General features: G+C 33.8%; 1 protein-coding gene across 2 annotated transcripts; it reads left to right on the top strand.

Annotated features, from left to right (window-relative positions):
• The first annotated feature begins 1,521 nt into the window (after nucleotides 1-1,521).
• LOC145568891 (putative ADP-ribosylation factor GTPase-activating protein AGD14) lies at nucleotides 1,522-19,578 on the top strand. 2 transcript variants are annotated; one of them, XM_081628269.1, is made up of 14 exons: nucleotides 1,522-1,665; nucleotides 1,779-1,886; nucleotides 5,171-5,232; nucleotides 6,197-6,284; nucleotides 6,410-6,471; nucleotides 6,591-6,687; nucleotides 6,840-7,295; nucleotides 11,186-11,851; nucleotides 12,177-12,308; nucleotides 12,463-12,579; nucleotides 12,673-12,753; nucleotides 14,334-14,445; nucleotides 14,528-14,573; nucleotides 19,009-19,578. In XM_081628269.1, the coding sequence occupies exons 2-14, from the start codon at nucleotides 1,791-1,793 to the stop codon at nucleotides 19,061-19,063; spliced, it is 2,070 nt and encodes a 689-aa protein (XP_081484395.1). In that variant the 5' UTR covers nucleotides 1,522-1,665; nucleotides 1,779-1,790; the 3' UTR covers nucleotides 19,064-19,578. The 2 variants fall into 2 exon arrangements, with proteins under 2 accessions (XP_081484395.1, XP_081484396.1); XM_081628270.1 differs by having other exon boundaries at nucleotides 1,526-1,665; nucleotides 1,799-1,886.
• The last annotated feature ends 6,287 nt before the right edge of the window (nucleotides 19,579-25,865 follow it).

Below are 25,865 nucleotides of genomic sequence, written 5' to 3'. Positions count from 1 at the left end.
AAATAATATGTGGATCATGTTTTGTACTTTGCATTGGTGCATCCTACTTGTTTAATCTTCAATATTTAAATTGTTTTGTACTTTGCATTGGTGCATCCTACTTGTTTAAATTTTAAATTGTTTAAATTAAAAAAATTAGAGAGAGAAATCGAGAAATCCATGGCGTTATAAGGGAATAAGAAAGAAAGGGAATCAGATTGTTATTAGGATATCAATCTATCATTCATTTATATAGGCAATATCCCTTATCTTAATTCAATGTAGCTAAGATAGATTTGGAAATTGCACAATCATAATAATTTATTATTCTAGTGTTAGATTTACTTTATATTACCCATAAGGGCAACTCAGTCTATTTAATTAGGTTTGATGATATCAATATACCTTGGCAGGAATAATATTGTATGAGAAAGTGACACGTGTAAATCTTTGAAGGAAAATAATACTAACAATTAGATTATCCTCGTGCTATGCACGATTTACTAAATAGATAAAAATAAGAATCAAAATAGAATGTAGAAGGAAGCTATACAAATACAGTAGACGGTGTTTTGACAATGGAGGAAGAAGAAGGGGCATTGAAAAATATTATTTGGGAAGGTGAAAACTTGTATAGTAGGCTTTGTTTGGTTCACCTTATTTTTGCTTATCTGAACTCATCTGATCTGATCTGATTTGATTGTCTAATTTGACCAAACTTTGACCTTAAGTGTACGCTAATTTATAAGGAAAAAATATATCAAGTGGGATATTATTAGATTCGTAATAATGTGTATTTTGTTAATATGTAATTTTCATAATTTTTTTCATTACGGAGTGAAAGGTAATTAGCGATAAAAAACTGCACGTAAAACGATGATCTGATCTGAACTTATTTTTTCTGATCTGATCTGGTCTGAAATTATTTTTTCTGATCTGATGTGAACTTATTTTTTCTGAAATAAGTAAAAATAAGGTGAACTAAACAAGGCCGTACTCTTTAATTCCTTTACAAGGAGTAATTATTTTTAAAAGCTAAATAATCACTCAAAAAATCAGTCACTTTTAAAGGAAAAAAAAATGAGTTAAGAAAATGATGTTAACAATTGATTTAGGCGGGGAAATTTTATATGAGAGTTTGACATGTGTATAATATTGGAGATTGATAATGTCAGCGGTTGTTATTTTTAATACTTCGTATTAGTTATAGATAGATTATAGATTTTAATTTAGTTTTTTGTACTTCTCTATTACTAAATGCCATAAATAATCTTAAAAATGCCATAAATAATCTAATTATGAATGATCTTAAAGCCATTAATAAAAAACATGACAAGCATACAATATGATGATAAAATTTGAATTTTTTTTTTTTTTTTTGATGATAAAATTTGAATTTTAATAAACTGGGTTTGCTCTTTGCTGTGCTCCAACTCATAGCTAGCTAATTAACTCATGAAAAGTGGGGACAGTTCTTAGTCTTATTAAAATTAATAAAAAATTAAAAACTGATAATATTTATAATCAATAAAATATATAAATATTAACAATAATTAAAAAAAATTTCAAATCATTGAAACTTTTACAAGCAAAGACCACACAACGTTTTTGTTTGGACTCATTCGAGTGACAAAATCATAAACCCCTAATTTATCGATTTTTCTTTCAATTTAATTATCAAATTCGGTGATTTCCTAAACAATTTCTCTACATACTTATCCAAAATTATTTGTAATTTTTGCTAATTTAGGGTTTATACTGATTTTTGTTTGGGATTTTAAAATTTGATTTATCTTAAGATTGCTGAAAATATGTCCAGCAAAAGGGAAGAGGAAAGGAATGAGAAGATTATTAGAGGTCTCATGAAGCTTCCACCTAATAGACGTTGCATCAATTGCAATAGTTTGGTAATTATTTCTTCTTGATTGTCATTTTCCCTTTTATAAACTTTATATTATACGCTTCTAATATTTTTAATTAATTTTATTCTATGATTTGTTTGAACTAAAATTAGTTGGGTTTGTTGTATTTGATGTAGTTGGTTGATTCCATTTTTTTTGGCTATGTAGTTGCAAAAATTATGTTTTTTTTTTTTTTTTTTTTTTTTTTTTTTTTTTTTTTTTTGGGTAATAATGATGCTGAAATTACATGGTAGTTTTACTAATATTGATGAATAAGAGCCTTTTATATAGTTTGAGGTATAAATTTATGACTTTTGTAAAGGTTGTTTATGATGGGATTTTGGGTCCAGGAAAATGGTAGCATTTCATTTCAAATTCGAAGTTAATGTCTGAACTATTTGTAGCTATCAAGTACCTTACTCACCTACCGAAAATGAAAGCGGGTAAAAGAAAGCAATATTTGTTTTGTAAGGAATGCCTTTTGGTTGAAGAAGTTGCATGATAAGTAACCAAAAACGGGGAGAAATTTTTGTGAATATTACTTGCTGTATTAGACCAAGAAAGTCTCATTAGTTACAAGTTATTTAGGGCTTAGTTGGCGATGAGAAAAGGAAAATCTGAAATAGGATACTTCTTGTCTCCATTTGAGCATATGTTTGTCCAAGCAATAATTCTTGATAATGGAAAAATTTCCTTGAGTATGATCTTTATGAAAACAAGGTCATAGTTGGCAAATTAGATATGCTAAAACAAGCAATCTTTGAAGACAATTGGATTATTAGATTATACAACGTCAGCAGATATGCTCAAATGGTCAAACCTATGTCCAACATAAATTTTTTTAGGCCTTTCTTTAAATGGGTCATTAGCTGCTTGGCTAGTATAAGAATTTTTGTATTGATGACTAAAAAATGATTTAAGGCTAAGTGGATTTAGAACTTGGGTGTTCTCAGCAAAGTTAAATAATTGTAGTGATGATGAACTTCTAAAGAGAGAAAGACTTCAAGGGCTGAACTTATCTTTTTTGAACATATTATTGTAGATTTGTGGTTGTGATTCTTGTGAATTGAACTAGGGTAACCTTCATTGGCCATGGACTTATCTTAGCTGAACTTATTAGCCCTGAAATTATCTAATTTGAACTTATGAGCCCTGAAACAAGGGATAATTAGTCGGGGAGAATAAAGCTTTTAAGGAGCTAGCTATTTTCAAGCATAACTAACACAACTGGAATAACACTTCAAGATTGGAAATCCAACCAAAATTCGAGATTAAGACAACAATATAAGGATTCTTTGGTATGTTTGAATAAGAGTAGAGCAACAGACACCTTATGGTATGATGAGAAGAGGAAAATATATCATGAAAAAAAATTCACAAGTCTCAAGCATAGCTTACACGGCTATAATTGCAGACTATTGCAAATTCAGCCCAAATTTCATATCAGATATCCTTGTGAAGATCTTGTGGTATATTTGAATGATTAGAAAACTGAAGGTGGAAAAGTTAATTAAACATGACACTAAATGTTTGATGGTTTTAGAACTTATGATAGGCAATTAGCAATTGGACTTCATTAGAGTAAAATATTGAAATATCGAAATTTTAGCTATCATAATTGGTGTTCTTTGGCAAAGAGAAATGTCATCGAAGTAGCCAATATAAGATGCATGAAGAACCTTAGTACCAGAGATAAGAATTATGTGATCAAAGCCATAAAAGGCATTGAGCCAACCATTATTTTTCCTCAGAGCTAAATTAGGTGCTACCGTGCTAATATTATGGCAATCTATGGGCATCCACTCCCTAATATGGTTAATTTCTTTTGATTATGAGCCTTTTATTCTTAGGAGAATAATGATAATCAAATGGAGTATTTTGTTTAATGCTTTAAATTTTGCATTACACTCATATTGACATGTTTTGTGTTAGAAAATGGGTGAGGGGTAGCGGGTAGCCTAAATGGTATAGGGTTTGGGTCAAAGTTAAAAGGGTTTTTATTGGATAAGGCCTTTAATGGACATGACTAATACAGGGCCAATTTAATAGAAAAAGATAGTAGATAACATTATCTTTGTATTTTGTATGTCTATAGTTTCGTATTCATGTGTACTTACTTTTGTCTCTCTTCTCCATACTTTTTTCTTGCTCGTTCATTGACCCGTTCATTATCGACCCACCATTAACCTGCGACCTCGCATTGGCCTGACCTGCTTTGGAACGATAAAAGGTGACCCTCTTTTGACTTGTTATTGACATCCACCTGCACCCGACCCACTCAAACGAGGTCTAATAAGTTAAACATGCGAGGGTCCTATATGACATGGGAGTCTTAGATGTTCTACTTAAGCAAGCTAAGGAACTCAGATGCCCAATGCAGAAAGTTTCAGCAATTGGGAATCCAAAAGTTGTAGATTAAGGCATAAGACACGTGGATGGAGATTATAGGACTAGATTAGATTTACAAGAGTAAACGTTTTCTTATTTTAATAGCGTTTTGGGATGCAATAGGATTTGAAGAGGGGTTCACATAATCACATTCTATATTCTCTTTTGATTAAGTTATAGGAATATAGGGTCCGTAACCTTTTTGTTGTCACACTTGTGCTTTGATTATTCGTTCTGTGACTCTTCCTTTTTTCTACTTCTACTTTCTATGTTCTTGCTATTTTGTAATTAATAATTTGTTATATTTAATATATGCACTTATTATTTTTTGCACCTTATTTTATCTTATTTTAAAAAGTCATTATGTTAATTGCTCTATTTTTAATATGGTGGCTACTGATTTTGTTACTATCATAATTCTTTCTCTTGCACTAGTCTTTGTTTTCACAAGTTTTACAGTTAAGGATTTTCTGAAATGATGTCTGATAGCTCCTTTTTCTGGGCGGGGCTGAGCTGTGTGCTTCCTGAGCATTTTTCATCTGTAATATCTGATCTTTTCCCTTTTCTCTTGATTGTTGTTCGTATGTTTTGCTCAGTCCTATATGCCATCATAATTACTGTCCTTATCCTCTGATTGCTGTTTTATGGACTGTTAGGTCTATGTTGTGTATTCGCATGGCTTATGTGCTTCTGTTCCCTTTTGGACTTTTCTCTCTAGATCACACAAGGGTTGGATTGTGGCTTTTGTGAGTCTATGTTGTGTGTGTCAGTAGATTTTCTGATATTAGAGATGAGTTGATGATCATATCTAGTGCTTGTCCTGTTTTCTCAGAAACCAGATCTTTCTTTTAGTCTTCAATTGATTAATATTTGTTTAACATGCTTCAAAATTTTTGTTGCAGGGTCCTCAATATGTTTGCACCAATTTTTGGACATTTGTTTGCATGATTTGTAGCGGGATACAGTAAGATTCTTGTTCTGCTTTTAGAATGATTGAGCTTGACCATTGTGGACTTGTACATTTTCTGTAAGAACAATAAATATATTATCATTGAGGTGGCTGCACCTCTAAAAATAAATCCACAAAAATGAATGCATATTGGTTAAATAGGTGATTGGCACCATGCAAAATTATATCAGCAGTGATACTGGTTTTGCATAGCTCCCAGTGTAGCATTTATTGGCAAGGTCATTTCTGTTTCCTATACTAAACTAAGGATCTGAATAACTAAATTATATTTACTCATGGAGTATATGAAGCCAAGAAACGTTGCACTCTGTCTTGACACTGCTCAATTTTCTTTTATTATTCATACAAAGCTCTGGTAGTAAGATTCTTATAGTTTTTAACAACTGGAGTTGCTGTGGTTTGTTAGTCATCTGCAGTGATTAGATGCTCAACTTTGTCAATAAGCTCAAATTTAACTGAAATAGGGTGGTTCTAATTTTAGAGAGATTAAAATTCAGTCATTTCAATTTGCATTGTCCAAAAATGACATGGCTGTCAGTCTAGCATGATTTGTGTAATTAGTATGTTTTTGAATTGAGTACCAACTTGTTTAGCATTCTTATACAGGATCGTAATTTCATTGTGTCATACTTTTACCAGTTATGTCTGCTTATGCATTTATGCTGGTAATAATGTTCTATGCCTGCTTTCTCAAGTCCTTGTCATTGGTTTGGAAAAATCTCAGTGCTTATTCTAGATCTTATCCCAATGACTAAATACTGCCTATGCTCCCTGTGAAGTGCCTTGTGTAGGCTGGAGCATTTTTATATATGTATCCGAATAATATAGCCTGTTTGGTGGCATTGAAGGAACATTGACCATGTCATGTCTGTTATGTTGCGTATTTTCTTCCACTATGCTTGTCCGTTCACAAAGAATTTTTTTATTTTATTTTATTTTATTTTATTTTTTATTGCAGTCGTGAGTTTACACATCGTGTGAAGTCCGTGTCAATGTCCAAATTCACGTCACAAGAAGTTGAGGCTCTTCAAAATGGTGGTAATCAGGTAGATATTGGCATTGGTCTCGATAATTACCTTCCCTCCCCCCCCCCCCCTCTCTCTCTCTCTCTCTCCATATATATTATATATACCTGTGTGCATGCTCTTAAAAAAGGTGTTTCTGTTTTTAGCGAGCAAGGGAAATTTATTTGAAGGATTGGGATCTGCATAGACAGAGACAGCCAAACAATAGGTAAAGAGTAATTTGTTACTTTTTAATATTACGTATCACACCCTTTCAAAAAAAAAAAAAAAAAAAAAAGTTACAGATCATATTGAAGAATTATAGAGTTTTTATTGTTTTTCCTTCAGTGATGTTGACAAGGTCCGAGAGTTTATCAAGTCTGTCTATATAAATCGTAAATATGCCGGAGGAAACAATTCTGAGAAGTCTCCTGGGGATACACAGGTGAGTTTTTCTGTAATGTTTTCTGTAATTATGTTGCATTAGCAGTAGTTTGTTGGGATATTCAATTCTTGCTTGCTGTCTTCATCTTTCTGATGTTAAATTAGGAATGTGTGAACCTATGCTAAGTATCACTAATCTCTTTGGTTTGTCAGATCCAAAGAAACGCTGGAGATGAAACCAGGCGAGCCAGTTCGTATCACTCTTTCTCTCAAAGTCCACCTTATGATTTTCAGTATGAGGATCGGCTGAACAGAAAGAACATAGGTTCACTTTCAAGAAAGCCTGGCTCGGATCATAACCTTTATGAGAGGAAGCCTGCGAGTTTTATATATAGTCCTGGTCGATTAAGTGAGCATCATTATGAGGACAAATTTGCAAATGATGGATCCAGCTCACGAGTTTCGGACTACTCTTATTCAAGTGGTGGCGATCCATTTAATAGGTCTAATCCTCATTCACCAAATTTTCAGAAAGATGATGGATTTTCAAGCACTGCCTCTGATTCATCAAGGGAAATAGTTGATGGTCTTCATCGCCAGACTTCAAGCACACATTCAGAATTCTATGCAAAGAGAGACACTGACAAAGCTCCCTTACCACGCCCACAGGTTGTATATCTTACTCTACTGGTTAATACTTCTAAGAGCATACAGTTTGAGATTACCTTTTCATGCTGCCTCTTCTAGATGGGAGGGACTGGAATACGTGTTTGGGGGATGTTATGTTGAATCCAGTGTGTCATTTAACTGTGTGACTAGCTATAGGAACAAGAAGCTAAGTGGTAGTTACATTACCACTTATTTATTAGCAAACCTTTGCTGTATGGATGTCTCACTTTGTTGGCACTATAGTTGATTATTCTGTTGAAAATAACACACGATATGTTACCACATATTGACTGAAGCTGATCCTATTGGGGTCCCTATCATTGTGAAGGACATCTAATGTAGGCAAGCATGGTGTTATTTGTGAGTGGCAGACATGCTTGCCAAAACAAAGCTTCGACTCTTTATAAGGCTTACACTCTTGAATTTTTCATGGGATGTGATGCCCACAGTCCACTAGGCGTCAAGGGACTGCCATTTTAGCTATGTGCGGTTGACATAATCCGGTAATGTGATGGGGGGTGCTTTCATGTATCCTGGAAAGATGGGTTGGGAGGGACACTGTTGATTTTTGAAGGTTTCATGGATACGAAATAGTGCTATAACAGGGTTGTCCCTCCTTAATTAGTTCTTGGTGAGCAGTATACCATAATGCTGGATTGTGCATGTGGAGGCAGCCCTCTTAGACTTCATTGGCCTTAGAGGAGTATGAGCTTGCCCACTCCTCCATTGGAGAGTTATAGGCCTTTCTATGATAGTTAAGATTCATTTTCTTTATCTAATTTGGGAATGAAAAAATATTTTTCAAACAAAACCTTGTGATGGCCTGATGGGAAGCTAATTTTGGTTCTGAGAAATCGCTCAATTATGATATGACATGGTATGATTTATGCTAGTTTTTAATCAATTTTTTCTAGTTAGGCAATAGAAATTCTGTTTGGTACTTCAGTGAAATATGTTTATTATATATTTTTTTTGGTTCATTATGGAAAAAATTAACTGGCATGTTTTGCTTATATTTCAAACTTAACAGAGTGTATGACATAGGGAGTATTTTACTTTCGCTTTTGTTTACCTCTTGTCTACTTCCTCGCATTCTCTCCTATATAAAAAAATTTCCATCTCTGCCAGACTGCCACCAAGCATATCATAAATCCCGATCATTAAATCAAGTAGGCATGCTGCTTGTTGGCTGGTGAAGCCTATTGGTTGCATGGCACACATTGTGAAGTGATTGATGCTTAGTTTTAAAAAGCGCGCCTTAGGCGCAAGGCACAGTGAGGCTCAAGAGTTGGCGCCTTACCTCTTTGAGGCTCAAGATCTACAAAAGGCGCGCACCTTTGCGCTTTTTTCTAGGATGCTTCTTGCACCTTATTTTACGCTTTATGTTTTAAAGCATCAATAGCTATTGTGTAAGTTTGTTTTTCCTAAAGTATACCATGAGACTTTGTTATGAGCAGGTTTTCTTTAATTCTAGCGGAGAGAGAAATCTCATATCCTATCATTTGATTTGAAGAACCCTTGTTATTGATCACATGGCCCTTTCACCTTTTCTCATAATTTCATTTTTACACTTATTTAATAGAAATTATTATTTCTTTTCTATATGAATAAAGTGCGCCTCACCTACAAAAGGCGCGCGCCTTCGCCTTGCGCCTAGGCTCCAAGGGCTTTTTGCGCCTTGGTGCACCTTGCGCCCTTTACAATCTGGATTTTTGCTTGAGTGAGCACTTGAAGAAGATATTTGAAATTAGATAATTAGCCTTTCAATGTCTTTCTCAGATTCTTAATTATGATATATGATGTTTTGATATGAAACCAAATGACATTAATGGAAATGAGGATATAAGTTACTTATGCTTGGGGCCTTGGGGGTATGTATATGAGTATTAGATACAGGTGTGGATGTCATAAGTTTTGTGATATTGGTAAGTTAACTTGCTTTCCATCATAAGCTTATAGTTTGGAATTCTTACCAACCAGTGAAGTATCGCAGAATATGTTCCTATGGCATACCCACCCTACATTGTCAGCTTACAAATCAATCTCAAAAATTCATCACTTCACACATTCAACCCCCCTCCCTCCACCACAAGCTGCTGATACGTCTTCCATATTATGTTCAGATAAATAAATTAACAGATTGAGAAACCTGGAAAGAAATACCTTCAATGCTGGAAAAGGTAGGGCAGTGTTGATTTCTGGGCAACCATCTATAAGAAGCTTACATAGCCTGTAAGAGTTGGGGTCATATACAGGGGCTGAATGATGGGGGAAGTAAGCATAGCATTAAATTCTTTCATAAGCTGAATTGGGTAAGGTGACTCAGGCCATGTGGAAATGCCTGGACAAATCCTAGGCAAGTAGTGCAATTGGTTGCTGAACTATCTAATATATTTAGTCTGCCACTTGTTTGGTGAGTCTGGACATTAGTGCCATAAGGTACAGAATCAGGTGGAGTTGTATGAGAATTATTTATTTTAGACGCTGAACTTTCCTCTTGATAATTCGTCTACAGAGTTTCAGATGCAAAAGTTGCTGACGACTAAGTATCAATTTTTAGCTGCTTTCTATTTATTTTCGTTAGGGGATACAGAGTTGTCTGTAGCATTGTCAAGGGTGCAAAATGGAAATATGAATTTTCCTAATAGAAAATCATAATTCATAATTTGTGCTCCTTAATAGATACATAATGCACGGGCTACATTAAAATTGATGATACATTGATTGTTGAGAAATTTGCGACCTAAGAGTTATTTGAATAGACCTTTTTGTGGGTGATTCATGCTTTCTATAAGCAGAGGTCCTAAAAAAATTGTGATTCTTGAAAAGAAAAATGTGGTTCTTACTCTTCTTAGTTAATCCTGTTTGATTTACTTCTCAAAAGATAAAGAGTTTTGGTGCTATACCTTGGTACGTGAATTAATATCTATAAAAGAGGATGAAGTTCATCCAGGCTCCCCAAGTCCCCAGCCCTGATATTGGTAATGGCAGTAATTTTAAAAATGAAAATAAAAATTTGGGAAAACAAAATATATTTTTCTCCTGGTTGGTTTGACTCTAAAAGATGGCATTTCAGAAGTTTTGTTGAATGTAGTAAGCCTAATTTTGTGGAGAAAATCAATCCTGCATTTTAGGAACAAGTGTAGATGCTATTGGCCTTCAGGCTGCAGAGGCTAATGGTTTCAGTCTCATGCATTTACATAATTTAATTCTTGTACGGATCATTTTTCGAAAAAAAAGAAGAAAAATGTATAAAATTTGTGTAGGTTTATTGATTCTTGAAAGCTTGCAAATTCAGGATGTTTGATCATCTTCTTAAGGCAAAGTCTGATTTCGAAATCAAGACTATCAATATCTTTTTCATACAAAAGGAAATGTTTTAGTTATGACCTATTCATGGCTTGGTGAAATATTATTCTTTACTCACAAACATGCATCTGTGCTTATATCTATGCTCTGAGATCCTTTACCTTCATGTATGATCAACCCTATTATGATGTCATTTAGAAACTACAAAGGGTATTAATGCCTCTGAAAAATAAGCTAATTGTTGCAAAGGGCTGAAGGGGGTGGAAGGGGATATCTGATTTGGCTGTTTGAAAAAGTATACTTTCTACAATAATGCCCTATTGTAGAATGGTTGATTTTGCAACTATGTTATTCTTAATAAATTTATGAATTCATCGCATAGGTTTCCGTTTGGTACATTTCATGAGATTTTGCTAAAATTTCTAATAATAGGCCCTAATGTGGTGTGCTTAATTATGCAAGAATGCAATTATTCTTGGCAGAGTATTAATTTTTGTGTTTGCAAACATGCGTGTGTATAGTAAAATCATTCAGTTTTACTGTTTTTATGTTTACAATTGACCGCAATATTTTTTCTGCAGAGAACTGTATCTTTAGGGAGTGTTGGTTCATTTGAAAAGAACTCTGTATCTCTTCAGTCAACTGATTCTGGTAGCTTAACTGATGTCAAGTTTAAGCCCAATCACTCATATGCTGCCACTCAAAATAAAGTCTCTTCCACTCCTTCACAGTTTCCAGTTGGTGGACTGAATCTATTTGAGGATGCATTTCCAAGGCCAGCGGCCACCAATCCGATTCTGGGTGTTGACCTGTTACAAGCACCAAGAGCTGGACCTGTTACATCAATAGATTTGTTTCAACCGTCTGCGGATTCTCCAGATTTGTCTCAAAAATTTCCTCAAACTAGTTCGTCATCTTCAAGTTTCTTTTCTCAAAATCCTCCTGTTTCAAATTTAAACCAAAAGCTGTCCGAGCCAACAGAACCCAGTAATGAGGGGTGGGCAACATTTGATTCACCTCAGCCCAGTCCCCCTTGTACAAATACCTCAGATACTGGTGGTTTTAAAGCTGGATCCGAAGATGGAGTTTCTGCGAAAAATTTAAGTTCTGCTGTTCCCTCGAATGTCACCATGCAGTGGCTAGAATTCACAAGTTCTACTATTCATTCACCTCCCCATTTGGTGTCTAATCTATGGAATGAGGGCCTGACAAATGTTCATATTCCAACTGACATGCCAAATACTCAGGTATTTTATCTTATATATGAAGTTTTTGGATTTGTGTGAAAAGAAAGTCATTCCTTTGCCTGACTGTGGGGGCCTGGAGATATGATGTACTTAATGGGGTCCATGGATATTGGAAATCTTCTCCAACTTCTCCTTTGATCGACTTCCCCCCTCACTGATTGACTGTGCTTGGCATTAGTCAAAAAATATTATTCTGTTGCTTTTTTTTTAGTTGTTTCATTTGCTATAGATTTTTTCGGGGGGTGCTGGGTGAGGAGGGATTACCAGTCTTGGTAAACAAGAATGGATGATTTGGTTTTCATTTATTTGATACTTTGTTCGGCAGAATTGGAAAGCCTTTGAAAAAGCCAACAAACAACAGCATCAATGTACAGACATGGAAGGCATAAATTTGCATGCTTCTGCCGACAATAATTCCTCTAGCACTGATCTGTTTTTTGGCTTGAAAACTCCACAGGTGATCTCTTTAAAGGGGTTTATCATCTCTATTCTTAATTGCCTGCCTAGATATCCATATTACTTGTTGATATCATGCATGGTTTTCATAAAAATTGCATAATAAGACTACTATTTCTTTTCTTGAAAGCATTTTTGGAATTTCATTTTTGCAGGATTCTGTTGTAGATGAGCTTCAGCAAATTTCATCTACTGAAGGATTCTCATTTCCAACTTTACCATCTCATGGTACTGTTGGATCATCATTTGTTGAACCAATGCATCCTTTCATGGTAGGTGTTGTCCTTTCCTTCCCAGCCTTACAGTTATTGCTTGCATTTTTTTTTTTTTTTTAACCAGTGTTTGAGTTTTTCTCATTGTCACAGAATAATATAACAAATAGTGAGCAGAAAGTTGGCAATCCATTTGATGTGCCATTTGATTCTGAATTGGAAGCACACAATACGGTAGGTAGCATTCTATTGATTTTAATAACTGTTTCCCCCATTTTAAATTAGTTGTCATGTTTCTTTTATCATATTTTTCAGTGCATAAATTCAATCATGAATACCTCTAATTATCATTAAGTTAAAATTATGAAATGATATTCGAAAATATGCATTGAGAGGAATTTAACAAAGTTAGTCAAAGTAGGGATTGCGAATAGTATCAAAAGTCAAAACATAGTAACTAATTTGAAACGGAGTGAGTATTATGACTTACGAGTAGCTATTTATCATTTAGGTGCGTCATATTTTCATTCTACCTAGATTTAAGCTTCATTTATTTCACTTGAAAAACATTTACTCCTTCCATCCCTATTTAGCTGACATAGTGTGATTGACACAAAGTTTCAGGCAAATTTATTTATTTATTTATTTTTATTTATTTTGTGGTAGTTGATAGTGGATTATTTCTTAATTATAGTTTGTGGGGGTAGCGGGGCATTATTTTATAATAGGTAGTGTGGCATTATTTTAATACGAGTACTAGTTAGTGGATGATAGGTAATACTTGAGATGAGAGAAATAATAAAAAAAATGACTGGGTCCATGCCATTTGAAAAGAAGGAGAAGTGTGTCACCTAAATAAGTGGTGACATAGAAGTATATTGGAGCTTATCTTCTTGGAACTATTGGAACTTGTTTTAGACTACTTACCTTCAGTAGCCTTATTGGAATTTTTAAACTTGCTGGAATGTTTCGGAACTTATTGGAAATATATTTGAACTCATTTCTCGTGAAACTTCTATTTTTGGAAAAAGAACAAATAATGAGATTCCATTAAATTTCAAAAGAATTTAATATTTACTTCTAATTATAGTTAATTATTGACAAAATTACACTCAGTGGCACCAACTTTAGCCCAAAGATGTGTTCATGCCAATTTAATTAGTCCAAAAGGTTTGTGTCAATGGTATCACTTGGAGTCTTGGACTAGAGTTGGTGTCGTTAAGTGTAATTTTGCCTTAGTTATTTATAGACTTTAAGCCTTATGTACATGTGTGAACTTTTCCTGTGTAATTTTGGAATAAAGTTTCTATTCTAATAAGTTGTCAATGCTTAACTGTACATTAATGATACAGTGGCATCTCCTCTCATCAATTGGCTCATGGTGGGGAAAGATATCTATTGATTGCTGATTCTTCATGCATTGCTAAGACAAATTGGGTACATGTAGAAGAAAATTGGAAAACTTGCTAGTGTTTAAGTTTACTCTTTTTTAATTTTTTTGGGGAAATGTTTTCAATAGTTTTTTTTTTCTTCTTCTTATGATAGGCTTGATAGCAGCTTGCCTTTTTCTCGATATTATGTCTGCACCTTTTTCCTAACTTCTACCCACCGTCCGTTTTCATCCAATATTTTCTTTTTAGTTATTTTGAATATATCTTCATTCCTTTCTTGTAATATTCATCATTTATGATATCTAAGATTAAATTCCTATTCGATTGTGCATTAATCTTTACAAAATATTAGGTGTTATAGGATAAGCTAATAGGTCTTATTTGATTATGTCGTTAATTTGGTATTATATGTCTTATATGTAGTTCTTGGACATCAGTACATTGCAAACTGCACTTCCCAGTACGCAACTACCATCCTCTTTTATGGGTGGCATAGATGAGCCATGGTTTCCTGGGAATCCTGTGGTTTCTCCTGGTAACTCTTTGTCTTGTCTTTTACTACTTTATATATGACTTATTGATATTTTTGGGAATTTGATTCACAATATTTTTAACAGGTGGGATGTCATACATGGTGACACAGGCTCCAAGCTCTCAATTGCCGTAAGAATCTCCTATATTATCTGTCTTTACACATTTCATTACTCCCAACACTTCTTGTCCTTTCAGATAATTGTAGAATTAAATTGCCAATATTACATCGTTGTTTCTGTTATACTCCGTATTTTATAGAATTTAGTGCTCTTTTCTGTGTTGCTGACCTTAGTGTTCAGTTGATGAGTGATGATTTACCCCCTCTCCCACCTTAGTATAAACACTAATTTAAGAGTTGTCATGCTTGTATTGTGTGATTTAGTAGTTTGGTTCAGTGATATTTTCCTAGGAGAAACTTATCATCTCAAATTCGTCAGCATGTATTGACCTGATATTCTGCCTGTTAACACATAATACGTTTCATTCTAATCAATTTTGGTGATTAGGACTCATGAGTAGATTAATATTGTTATTCTATTTAATGTTTCTAAAAGGCCTACTAATGATATAAAAAGAGTAAATTCTGCCCGCTTATTGGGATTGGGCAGTGGTTAGGCTTTTTTGAGATTTACTTGAAAATTGGAATTGGCTCGTGATTTGGGTCTATTAGGAATCAAACTTTGGATTGAACACTAAGGATTTTTTAAGACAAACTGCTTCCTTGGGATTAGCTGCAATATTTAATGACTCTGAGCTTAGTGTGTTTGCCTGAAGTCAAACTATGAAATTGACTCGCTGATGCAAAATTAGTGGTTGCAGTATGCTCGGTGTGTGTTCCCTGATTGGCACTCTTTACTGCAAAGCTCCTTTGTCTATTAGTAAAATTCTTATCTTATCTTGCTAAAAAAGGAATGATATATTTGTTAGACAGAGAGGAAGAAAAAACAACACCAAGGATAAGATGTATATAATGAACAAAGAACGATATAGTTTAAGAAACTCGATGGCAAATATTAAGCCATTTCTAAGTTTTTGTTCCTAATATGTAATCCCGATCCCCAGACGTCTTGCTTTATTTTTATTTATTTATTTTTTTTATTAGTCCCTCTGTCTGGAGTAGATTTGAAGACAGAGCTGCAGCTGTAAATCCTCCTCTTATGTGGAACTGATCTTCAATTGCATATCATCCTACTATTTTAGAGAGATTTTGTTTCCTATTCCATGTAGTGAGTTGGCTGTTGGTTGTTGGCAATGCTGTTGAATAATTCGTAAAGGGGTGGTAGAATGGCATTCTAGATGATGGTGGGCAACAGAACAAACACAGTTTCCTTTGTTTATAAGCCTCTGATCTGCTGAAGTATTGCTTGCAATCATGTTAGTCCAATGTTTTTTTTTTTTTTTTTTTTTTTTTTTTTTTAATTTTTTTTAATTTATTTTTTATTTATTTATTTTTTTTTTTACCGATGTTTTCATAACACATGGGTGCCAAGAATTATCCATCCTAGAAGAATCTCTCTGTTTCTTTCTCCCTCACAAACTCTCTTCCTTCTGTGTATTATTTCCTTGTCTTTTGAACGTTGCAAGGGGTGTAACAGATTGTTGGTGATGATTATATAACATAGGTAATTTAAAATTTCAAATACCTAAACTAAGCAAAGAAAATTCTTAGGGTTCCAATACAGTTGTAATACTTAGGGTTCCACTACAATCTCCTATGCTTTATTTCTAGAGGGGTTTAATTTGATTATCTAATATTCACTCACCCAGAAAGCAAAGTAAGGGAAGAATTAATTGAATTTTTATTATTCCTGTCCATTTTTTTATCTGAAGATATTTATATAGTTACCTATCTTAAGAACATACTCTTCTTCTATGTTGCACAAACTTGGAGGGTGTCGTATCCAAATAGTGTTCAAAGGATCTGATACGCTACTTCAAAAATCTAGAGGATATGGGGATTCGGTCAAAAGAGTGTCTTGATTAATTTTTGGATACGATCAGCATATAAGGTGTCGGAAAAATTTTTAGATACTTATTTTTTAAGAAAAAAGTTAAATAAAAAGAAAAAGAAAAATGGAAACTAATAATCCCACCTTTGTCAATTCTGCTTAAAATAATCTCACCTTCTCGAAATCTGGAAACAATCCCACCTTTAAGTCCCATATTCTCAAAATGAGTCTTTTACCGGATTATCAAGTTGGTAACCTGTTGATGAAGGTTAAATGCCACGTGTCTCCTATTTATTGGTCCTATTTTAATTTTTTTGTAATAATTATAAAAAAAAATATAAAACAAAAATAATTTAAAAAAAATAAAATTGGCCCCACCCTTTTCCCTTTCCTGTTGCCCTTCCCTCTTCCCGATCTGTCTGAACCAGCACCACCATCCCCTGCGGGAGCACCCATCGCCAGAGTACTCCCCTTCCCCACCTTGCCTCTTCCCTTTCCTTCCCCTGCCTCTACCTCCGTCTCAAACACATATCTTAAACTTAATCAATCGTATGATTACAAACAAATATACTGAAGTAAGCACAAACTCGTCCTGTTTAACCATTTCAAATCTTATTGTCCTACATGTACACAACTTTTATAAAACCATACCCTTCGAGCTGTATTGAAGACTCTGAGCAATATGGATAATACATGTATTTTAAGTCCGAAACCATCTACAAATCATTTTTAATTGACAGAACAATTAAAGATGAATCCTGAAATTTAATTTCATTCATCAATCTACTGTTTTCTAATAGTATTAAATTAAAGTAACAATCTTCTATTTTTTTAATTAATTATGTTCTTTGTTATAACCTAAAAAATCACAATATCCCTAATTTCCAACCTTTACCCCCTGCCGGAGTTTGTATCCACTGTCGGACCACATGGGTTGGTTGGGGGCTGGCGTCTCGAGTTAGGGTAAGCTGGATTCTGGGAAGCCGGGCCACGTGGGTTGGGTGAGGGGCTGCATTTCGGGTTAGGAGTCAGCTGGATTCTAGGCTGCCAGGGGTTGGATGGGTGGGGGCCTGTTAGACATACAGGAATATGGGATTAAGGTTCTGGGTTGGGTCAGGTGGTAGTGTCATGGTGTGGTGGTGTTGGTGAGGTGGTGGTTATATAGAAGGTTGTGGTTATGGAGGAAGTGGTGGCTATGGAGTTTTTCAGGTGGTCAAGTTAGCAGATGAAGGAGGAGAGAGATTGAAGAAAAAGGAAAAAAAAAATTTACCTGTTGAACAAGTTGGAGGTAAGAAGGATCATTTTGAGCAAATGGGGGTCAAAGGTGGGATTGTTTCTAGATTTCGAAAAGGTGGGATTGTTAAAATGATTTGGGGTCGGCTAACATGAATCATCATAAGGAATCGTCCGATATAGAATAAGGGACATAACAAGATAATCAAATGAAAGAGTTTGAAAAAAGGTGTTTAAAGTGGGAGAAGAGTTTTTTTTTTTTTTTCTGGGGAGAGACGAAGTTGATAATGAAGGTGGTTTGGTGGTGGGAGTGAGGTAGATTTTCAGAGCAGGATAAAGAAGGCGATAAAGAGGGCTAGTGCAAGGGTGGTGAAGGAGTGGAGTGATTGGGTGGGTGGGTTTTTATGGGTCAGTAATTTGTTGGGTCAGGGTGTTAGTTTGAGCACCAGATAAATTATGAGGATAAAAAGCGGAAATATTTTTATAAAAGGAATTATTGAGGTGGATCCATTTTATAGGTTATAAGGATAAACAGCTGTGCTTAATTACTTGGTACTTTTTTTTTTCTTTTCATTTTTGGTTCCAGCGGTTTATGAAGTTTGGGATCTAGGAGAAAATGACCTTGTTGATAAGATAGGGATAACATAACAAAGCAGTGGTATAGACATTGGGCGAAGGTATGCCTGGTAATTTATTGGAGGCATGAACTCAGAGAGGGAAAAAAAGTTACTCTATTTAACAATGATACTTGGAAAGGAGCCATTCTAGAAGATATCCAAAGCTTCATTGCCACTGGAATTTCTGCCCCATCCTCTCACGAGATCACATATGATGTATGTAATCTACAAGCTTCAACGGTAGCAGAGAAAAGCTACCTCAACAATAGAACTTGGGAATTATGTTGCAATTTGCAGGGCCAGAACAATTAGGTTCCAGTTTTTTTGGCAGGATAAATGACACTACATGATGGCACTTCCTTTGGTCCCCAAATATGCATTTTATCATTTACATATATTTAAGCTGTCAGTCTGAAGTACTATAACCGATGTCATCAGATTTGCTTTTGATCCATTTTGGTAAGTTAAACTTTTAAATGGAGGAAGAGAGCTGCTGTGAGGTTCATGAGCTCTATTATCATAAAGTTACAATTAATGACTTAAATTGTCTGAATAAGATACATGAATTTTGTGTATTATTCAGTTATTCTAATTAATTCAGGCAATGGCTGTAGGCTTTTTGCTATATTATGTATTTGATTAGGATATAATCAAATCCTGTGTTGTGTAGAATTACTTTTCATTTGTTTTTTTATTTATTTATGTTTTTTTTTTTTTTTTTTTTTGTCGGTGCCTATAGCAATAATTTGTTGACTATTCCTGCAGGAATGTTCCATCTCATGGACCTGTTGCTTCTGTTGGGGGAAACCCATTTGCATAATTCATACTAAATCAGCAGGACTCTGATCTTTTTGTATCAATCATATTCTCCTCTAAAGGTTTACTTGAGGAAGGGTGCCTCTTTATCCGTTGTGCTACATTTTGTGCATTGAGCTTTCAGGGATTCAGTGTGCGAAACCAATATATTTTACATATTGCTCATTCAGCTGCGACTCTGCTAGGATGCTATGCAGGGATTTGATTTATGCAAAAGATAGATATATTTATTGATTCGTAATTATAGGGTTTTAGAATTACCCTGTAAACTGTATATATCGTCATTTGTAAAGCACTGAGATAACTGTGTTTCTCTAAATTGAGCTGCACAAAGTATTAATTTATTTATCCCTTCTGAAAGTTTGAGAGGTGGTTTGTTATGGTCTAATCTTTAAGATAGGTTGACAGAAGTATTGTAATAGAGGTATAGAAGTTTCTTTCTTGTAATGTACTCAGAATTGTTATTGTAAACGTGTAGTAGATACCATTTCTTGATAAATCTCATTTGTTTTTGCAGCAGATCCTGTGTATTTTTTGGATTGGAAACGGAATCGATTAAACCATACTACTACTGTCTGTTTGTTTCAAGGCATGATAATAATTACCATTATTTAAGGGTAATGGTTACCCCTCATTTGTTACCTTTCAAAAACTTGGGGTAACAAATACCCTTACCCTCTTAACAAATACCCTTTCCATGATTAAACCAAACAAATGAAAAGGTAAGAGCTAAATGATCCCTTTCCCCCTCGTATTTCTTTCCTTTCCTTTCCACTACGTTTCCATTTTCCTAACCAAATGCCCCATAAGTGTGTTGAACTTTTAGAATAGAAAGAATTTGTAAAATTAAAAGAGAAATAATTCCATGCATTACAAGTATACAACATTAATACATGTGTTAAAAGAAGGGAGAGAAAATGTGCCTCCATTGGGCATATGGTAGTTATCCTTAAAATGACTACCATCATACTAATTTTTTATTGGCTGATTTTTTAATTATTTTTTATGTCAAAATTAATTATAAATGTTTTTTTTTCTTATTTTTAAAACTTATTTTTATTTTGTATATTTTTATAGTTAATTTATGAATTATTTTTTAATTTCAGTGATAATAAAAACCGAATTTTGTAAATTAATTAAAGACAGTTATAAAGTTTGTTCAAAAATTATTTCAAAATTCTATAAATTTTACAAATTTGATAGATGGTTTATAATTAATTTTTTTTTTTTTGAAAGGAAAGATAAAGTTTCATTAATTGAAAGTCATACGACATCTACAATAAGCAACATAGAAAAATAAAATGGAATCTAAATTAATCAAGTAAAAATCTTCTTTAACGAAACTATGATGATGAGAAACTAGATCTGACGGCGAAGCACAATCCCCAATTGTTCGCTGAATTATGTAGCCTTATGTGAGGGAGTCCATCTTCTTGACACAGTTTTGGGAAGAAAATTCGTTACTTACCATGTATCTCATTCTCAATTCCAACGTCAATTGCAAAATTGTATGACTAACAACTCATGAATCAAATCTTTCAGATAAAACTCTAAAAACAAATCCAATTTTCTGTAAGGGAAGAGAAAAAAGACAAATATCAAACTCTCACAAAAGGAGAGAAGAAACCCAAAAATTGGGTAGAAAATTAACTCTCATAAAGAGAAAGAGAGCAAGGAGGATTATTAATGACTAAAAAACCAAAAATAAAGGAAATAAAGAAAGAATTGGGGTTTACCAGTAGCCCCTTAGTGGCTGCCAAAGATTTTTAGGGTTTTTTAAGAGAGGGGGAGAGGAAGAGGAAGAGGCAAGAGAAATTTTATTTTTCCTTTTATGAGTCATAATTAATTTTGATATAAAAAAAGGAATCAAAATCAACTAATAATGAATTTGTATAATGGTAGTCATTACCATAAAATCATCCCAGTTGTGACAAGCAATTCGATTATAGTAGAAAATTTAATTCATATAGGCACATTTTCATTTCTATTGCCCATATGATTCATATCTTAATAATTTTTTTTTTTCATCCACATAAATTGCATCCACACACATGCCTTAAACTCATGTGGCAAATTGGCAATCACCTTCCCAACATAACGCAATATCTTATTTGTCTATACTTATAATCAAGTCCTTTTATTGCATTACATATCCGAGATGTAACTCTTCATTGTACCTTTAATTTCATTCAATCATAGTTGAAAATGATATAAGATGAAGTGTGGTGCATGAATAATGTCTTTTTCTTCCTATTCAACTTTACACATATTGATAGTCATTTCACATAATTAAGCACATTCAAATGAACTCTACATTTAAGGGAATAGATTCTATCTAATTCTTATACTTTCTTCGTTTTTTTTAATATTGCACCACTTGCCTTTTAAGGAGGTTTTACATATACTGCATCATATCCATTTTAGAGTTTATGTTTGTTTTTGTGTTGTTGTAAAAGCTAGTTTAGCTCATTGTAATTCATTGTTGAACCCTCTTAGTTTAGTTTAGTTTTTTTTTTTTTTTTTTTTTTTTTTTTTTGGTGTTTAGAGAGCCACAAGGGCAAGGGTGATGAGAATCGATCCCAGGATCATCTGAAATCGGGAGGGGAGCTCTAACCACTTGAGCTATCCCTCACTCTCAACCCTCTTAGTTTGTAATAGTGTTTGTTTAAGCATATGTCACAAAAAAAGTTTATAATTTAGAGTAACCTAGTGAAGGTCCTGTTCACTTCACCTTATTTTTGCTGAAGTGAAATTAATTTTACTGAACTGAAATTATTTTTGCTGAACTTAAATTATTTTTACTGAATTGAAATTAATTTTATTGAACTGAAATTATTTTTGCTGAACTGAAATTATTTTTACTGATTTTCTGTTATATTTCTTCTTTAAAGTTACTAAGTTTACTAAGCAAACATTATTTTTACTAAACATAACTTATTTTTACTAAACTGAATTTATTTTTACCGAAGTGAAATTATTTTTGTTGAAGTGAAATTATTTTTACTGAACTGAAATTATTGTTACTGAATATTATTTTTATAAGGTGAAGTGTTCAGGGCCTAAATAAGACATTCTCATTTATATATACATTGCAATCTAGTAATTGTGTTAAATAAATAAATAAATAAATAAAATTACAATCGTTGATTTTAATTATTCATTTTATAATATTGCACACCCATGTTTTAATTTAGTAAACTAGTGTATGGCCCGGGCGATGCTCCGGATTGTTACTTTGAACATTGTAATTGAATAGATATATTCATTCTTTATTATTTATTTATTCATTATTTGTTTATTTTTAATAGTTTTGCATTTTTAAATCTTTGAATAAATTATTTATGGAACAACTATTGACTATTTATATAAACATGTTCTTTGTATAAAATTTATAATGTAATGAAAATAAAAACATAATTATTATCAAAATAACAGAATTGATTTTTTTTGTAAGAATTGCAGTTCTTAAAGGTTCAGATCTCCAATCCATATATGTATTTATGAGTCGAATAAAAAAGCATGATTAATTTATGTAGATGAGATGGTAAGTCATTTAATGTGTATTTTTGTGGTTGTGAGTTCGAATCTCATGACAGGCATTTTTCAAATATGAGTATGATGACGTGGCGAAGGTGCCACGTGCACCTAAATATTTTTAGGAATGCTTTTTAATATATAAAATTATAGATTTTTTAAAAAGGAATTTAAAATCAAGTAACATCAATATATTGATAAGATCAATTAAGAAAAAGAAAAGGTTCTCTAAGAAATGTTATTGGTTGATTCCATGTGAAGAGATGATCTGGGTTTTGAATTGTTAGGCAAACGTCGAGTTTTCATTCCCACATGTCCAAGCACAAAAATGGAAAAAATGGAAAAGGTTAAGTTTAAGTATTCCAAAAATAGACAATGCCATTTCTTCATTTGTCAATTTACCACAAGTTGGTTAGGTACTTGTTTAATTAATCCATGTTGCCTACGTGATATTCGTCCTCCATGACTTGGGATTCATTTATGAGCATCTTGTATCATTTAGTTGTAAACCATGTAATCATACTCTATTTATGAAAAACAAACAAAATTATTGAGACAAATCACTTCATTTGTTTGTAGTTATTGGCTCCTAATTATACTTTATTTATGAATTATATTTAAGCTAAGACTTAGAACAATATAATACTCTATTTATGAATTATATTTAAGCTATGACTTAGAGCAATAGTTATACACAAACTATTGGGTCAGTCAGCCTGACCAAATAGTTCGTACGGCGGAGGAGATGACGATGATGATAAAGACAATGATGACAGCAATGGTGGATCTCCTTCTCTCCCTGTAGGCGACAATGATGATGACGACATCAATGGCGAAGGAGAGAAGCGAGGTCATTCATGACGAAAGAGAGAGAAAGTTTAATTCTAAGATTTCCAAAAATGCCCAAAAAATCGAATTGGAACTTTCTTATGTGATGTATAATTTTTAAAATTGTTTGTACAATATGATTGCATGCTGAATTGTGAGCATTATGATTACAAATGCATGTATTTTGGTTGAGAAATGAGAAATTTGTGTTATACCCATGACCTTTAGTACGAGCTCTTCAATAGAGGTTCCGCCATTGTGATACATATCATCAAACAAATTATATATATCCTCAAACAAGTTATAATATCCTCCATCAAATAATTTATATCCTCCAATCATTTATACATATCATCTAGTGGCTGGATGATATCCTTTATTGGCTGGATGATATCCTCTATTGGTTATATGATTATGGCTGGATGATATCCTCTATTGGCTATATGATATCATTTATGATTGTGTCTATGATATCCTTTATTGGCTGGATGATATTCTCTATGAGTTGGATGATATCCTTTATTAGCTGGATGATATCCTCTATTGGCTATATAATATCATGGCTAGATGAAATCCTCTATTGGCTATATGATATTACCCAGCTATGATATCATATAGCCAATAGAGGATATTTTCCAGCCAATAAAGGATATCATTCAGCCAATATAGGATATTAAAAATCCGTTGGATTGAAGAAATATTTCGTCAGTCCGGACTGACGCAATACCTTCTCATAGTTATAACTTGATGTAACATTGTATGCTATTTGCTACTTCCTTTAATTTGTCCCACAATTTTTATTGTTTGTGTTTACAGTGTTAATTTTTTGTTGAGGAAGTTGCAAAGCAGTGACAAAAATGATGTGTTTACAGTATTGTATGTGAGAGTAAAGTTATGATGAATATGGTTTCCATAATAAAAAATGAGAATGGGGTATAATTTTAATAACAAAATTAGATTGAATATGCAACAAACAATAAAGGATGGAGGGAATACTGAGTGTGATTTTTTTTCTTTTCCTAATATACAAACAAACTTAAATTTTAAATAAACTTAAAACTTCATCTACTAAGAATTACTAAATTTGAAGATGCATTATGGTCTACAAAACTTGTTTATTTTTGAGGGAATACATCTGGCCTGTAAACTGAATTTACGAATGGCTAGGTATTGAAACAGGGTGCAGTGTCTATTCAGTTCACGATTTGGATCTATGCAAAATTTAATCCAATCCAAAATATGATTCGATTTTCAATTTTCCAATCCAATCTGATTAGAATTTCTCACCAAATCCAATCTAATTAGAACTTCTCACCATATCCAATCCGATTATAATTTCTCACCAAATCCCATCCGAATTAAAATTTGGTTATTTGGATCCGATATGAAAATATGTTATAAATTTTAAGGGCCTAATACATGCAAGTATTAAAATTATAGGAAAAATGCAAATAATAATACAATATTGGGCGGGTTCTTTTTTAATAATACAACCTTTCGATTATACATTAATATTACACCCTTTGGGGTGTTCTTTATTAACATGCAAAAAAACTTGTAACCTGTTGATCAGGTTACTCATGACACGTGTTGTCATGTAATTGGTCTAAATATTTTTTGATTTTTTTTTATAAAATTATTTAACCTTTAATTAAATTCAAATTAAGTTTTTAATTATATAGTTTTTAACAAATAAAATATTTTAAAAGGTTTCAAAAAAAAAAAAAAAGAAAAAAAAATTAAAATATACCCCAATCACCAGCAGCCCCCTACCCCACCCCGGTGGCCGACCACTGGCGATCATCCTCCCCCAGCGCCAGCCGACCCCAAAATTTACACCCATCCCTACCACAAAAACCGAATCCCCCAACATAAACCCGTTTAACCCAGGAACCCGTTTTCTAGGGTTTTGGGTTTTCTGGGTTAAACGGATTTTTGGTGGTTTTGGGTGGGGTAATAGGGTTTATGGGGGCCGAAAAACGGGAGAGGGGGTGGTTTCGGGGAAGCGGTCGATTTTTGAGGTGGTTTGGGGCGGGGATGTGATTCGAATTGGGGATTTGAGCTGAGCTGACGGCTGTTTATGGAGGGGCGATGGATGAAACGTGCAGGGGCTGCATGGTTTAGTTGTTGGCCAAGATGGTTGACGTGGCTGTGCACTTTGCCTGGCTACGCGGTCGGCCGTGGCTGGGGTTTGGCTTGGCTGCGACACGATTTGCGGTGTGTGCGGCTGAGTGCTCAATCACGGAGATTAGTGATAGCAGATCCCGTGTTTAGGGGAGGAACGATAGCCAAACGTGCAAGTGTTGTTGTCGGGGATGCTGAAAAAGGAGTTAGTCGGTGCTGGGGGGATACTGATCCCTTGCGGCTGGCCGCCTGGGTGGTGGAAGGGGCTGCTGGTTAACAAACAGAGGGGGAGATGGTTCGGTGGGTTTGTATTAGTAATA

This window comes from Chenopodium album, chromosome 11 (genome assembly GCF_948465745.1).
Source record: "Chenopodium album chromosome 11, dcCheAlbu1.1, whole genome shotgun sequence".
Classification (NCBI taxonomy): domain Eukaryota; kingdom Viridiplantae; phylum Streptophyta; class Magnoliopsida; order Caryophyllales; family Amaranthaceae; genus Chenopodium; species Chenopodium album.
Note: the sequence above shows the minus strand (reverse complement) of the source record. Positions and strands in the feature narration are given on the sequence as shown.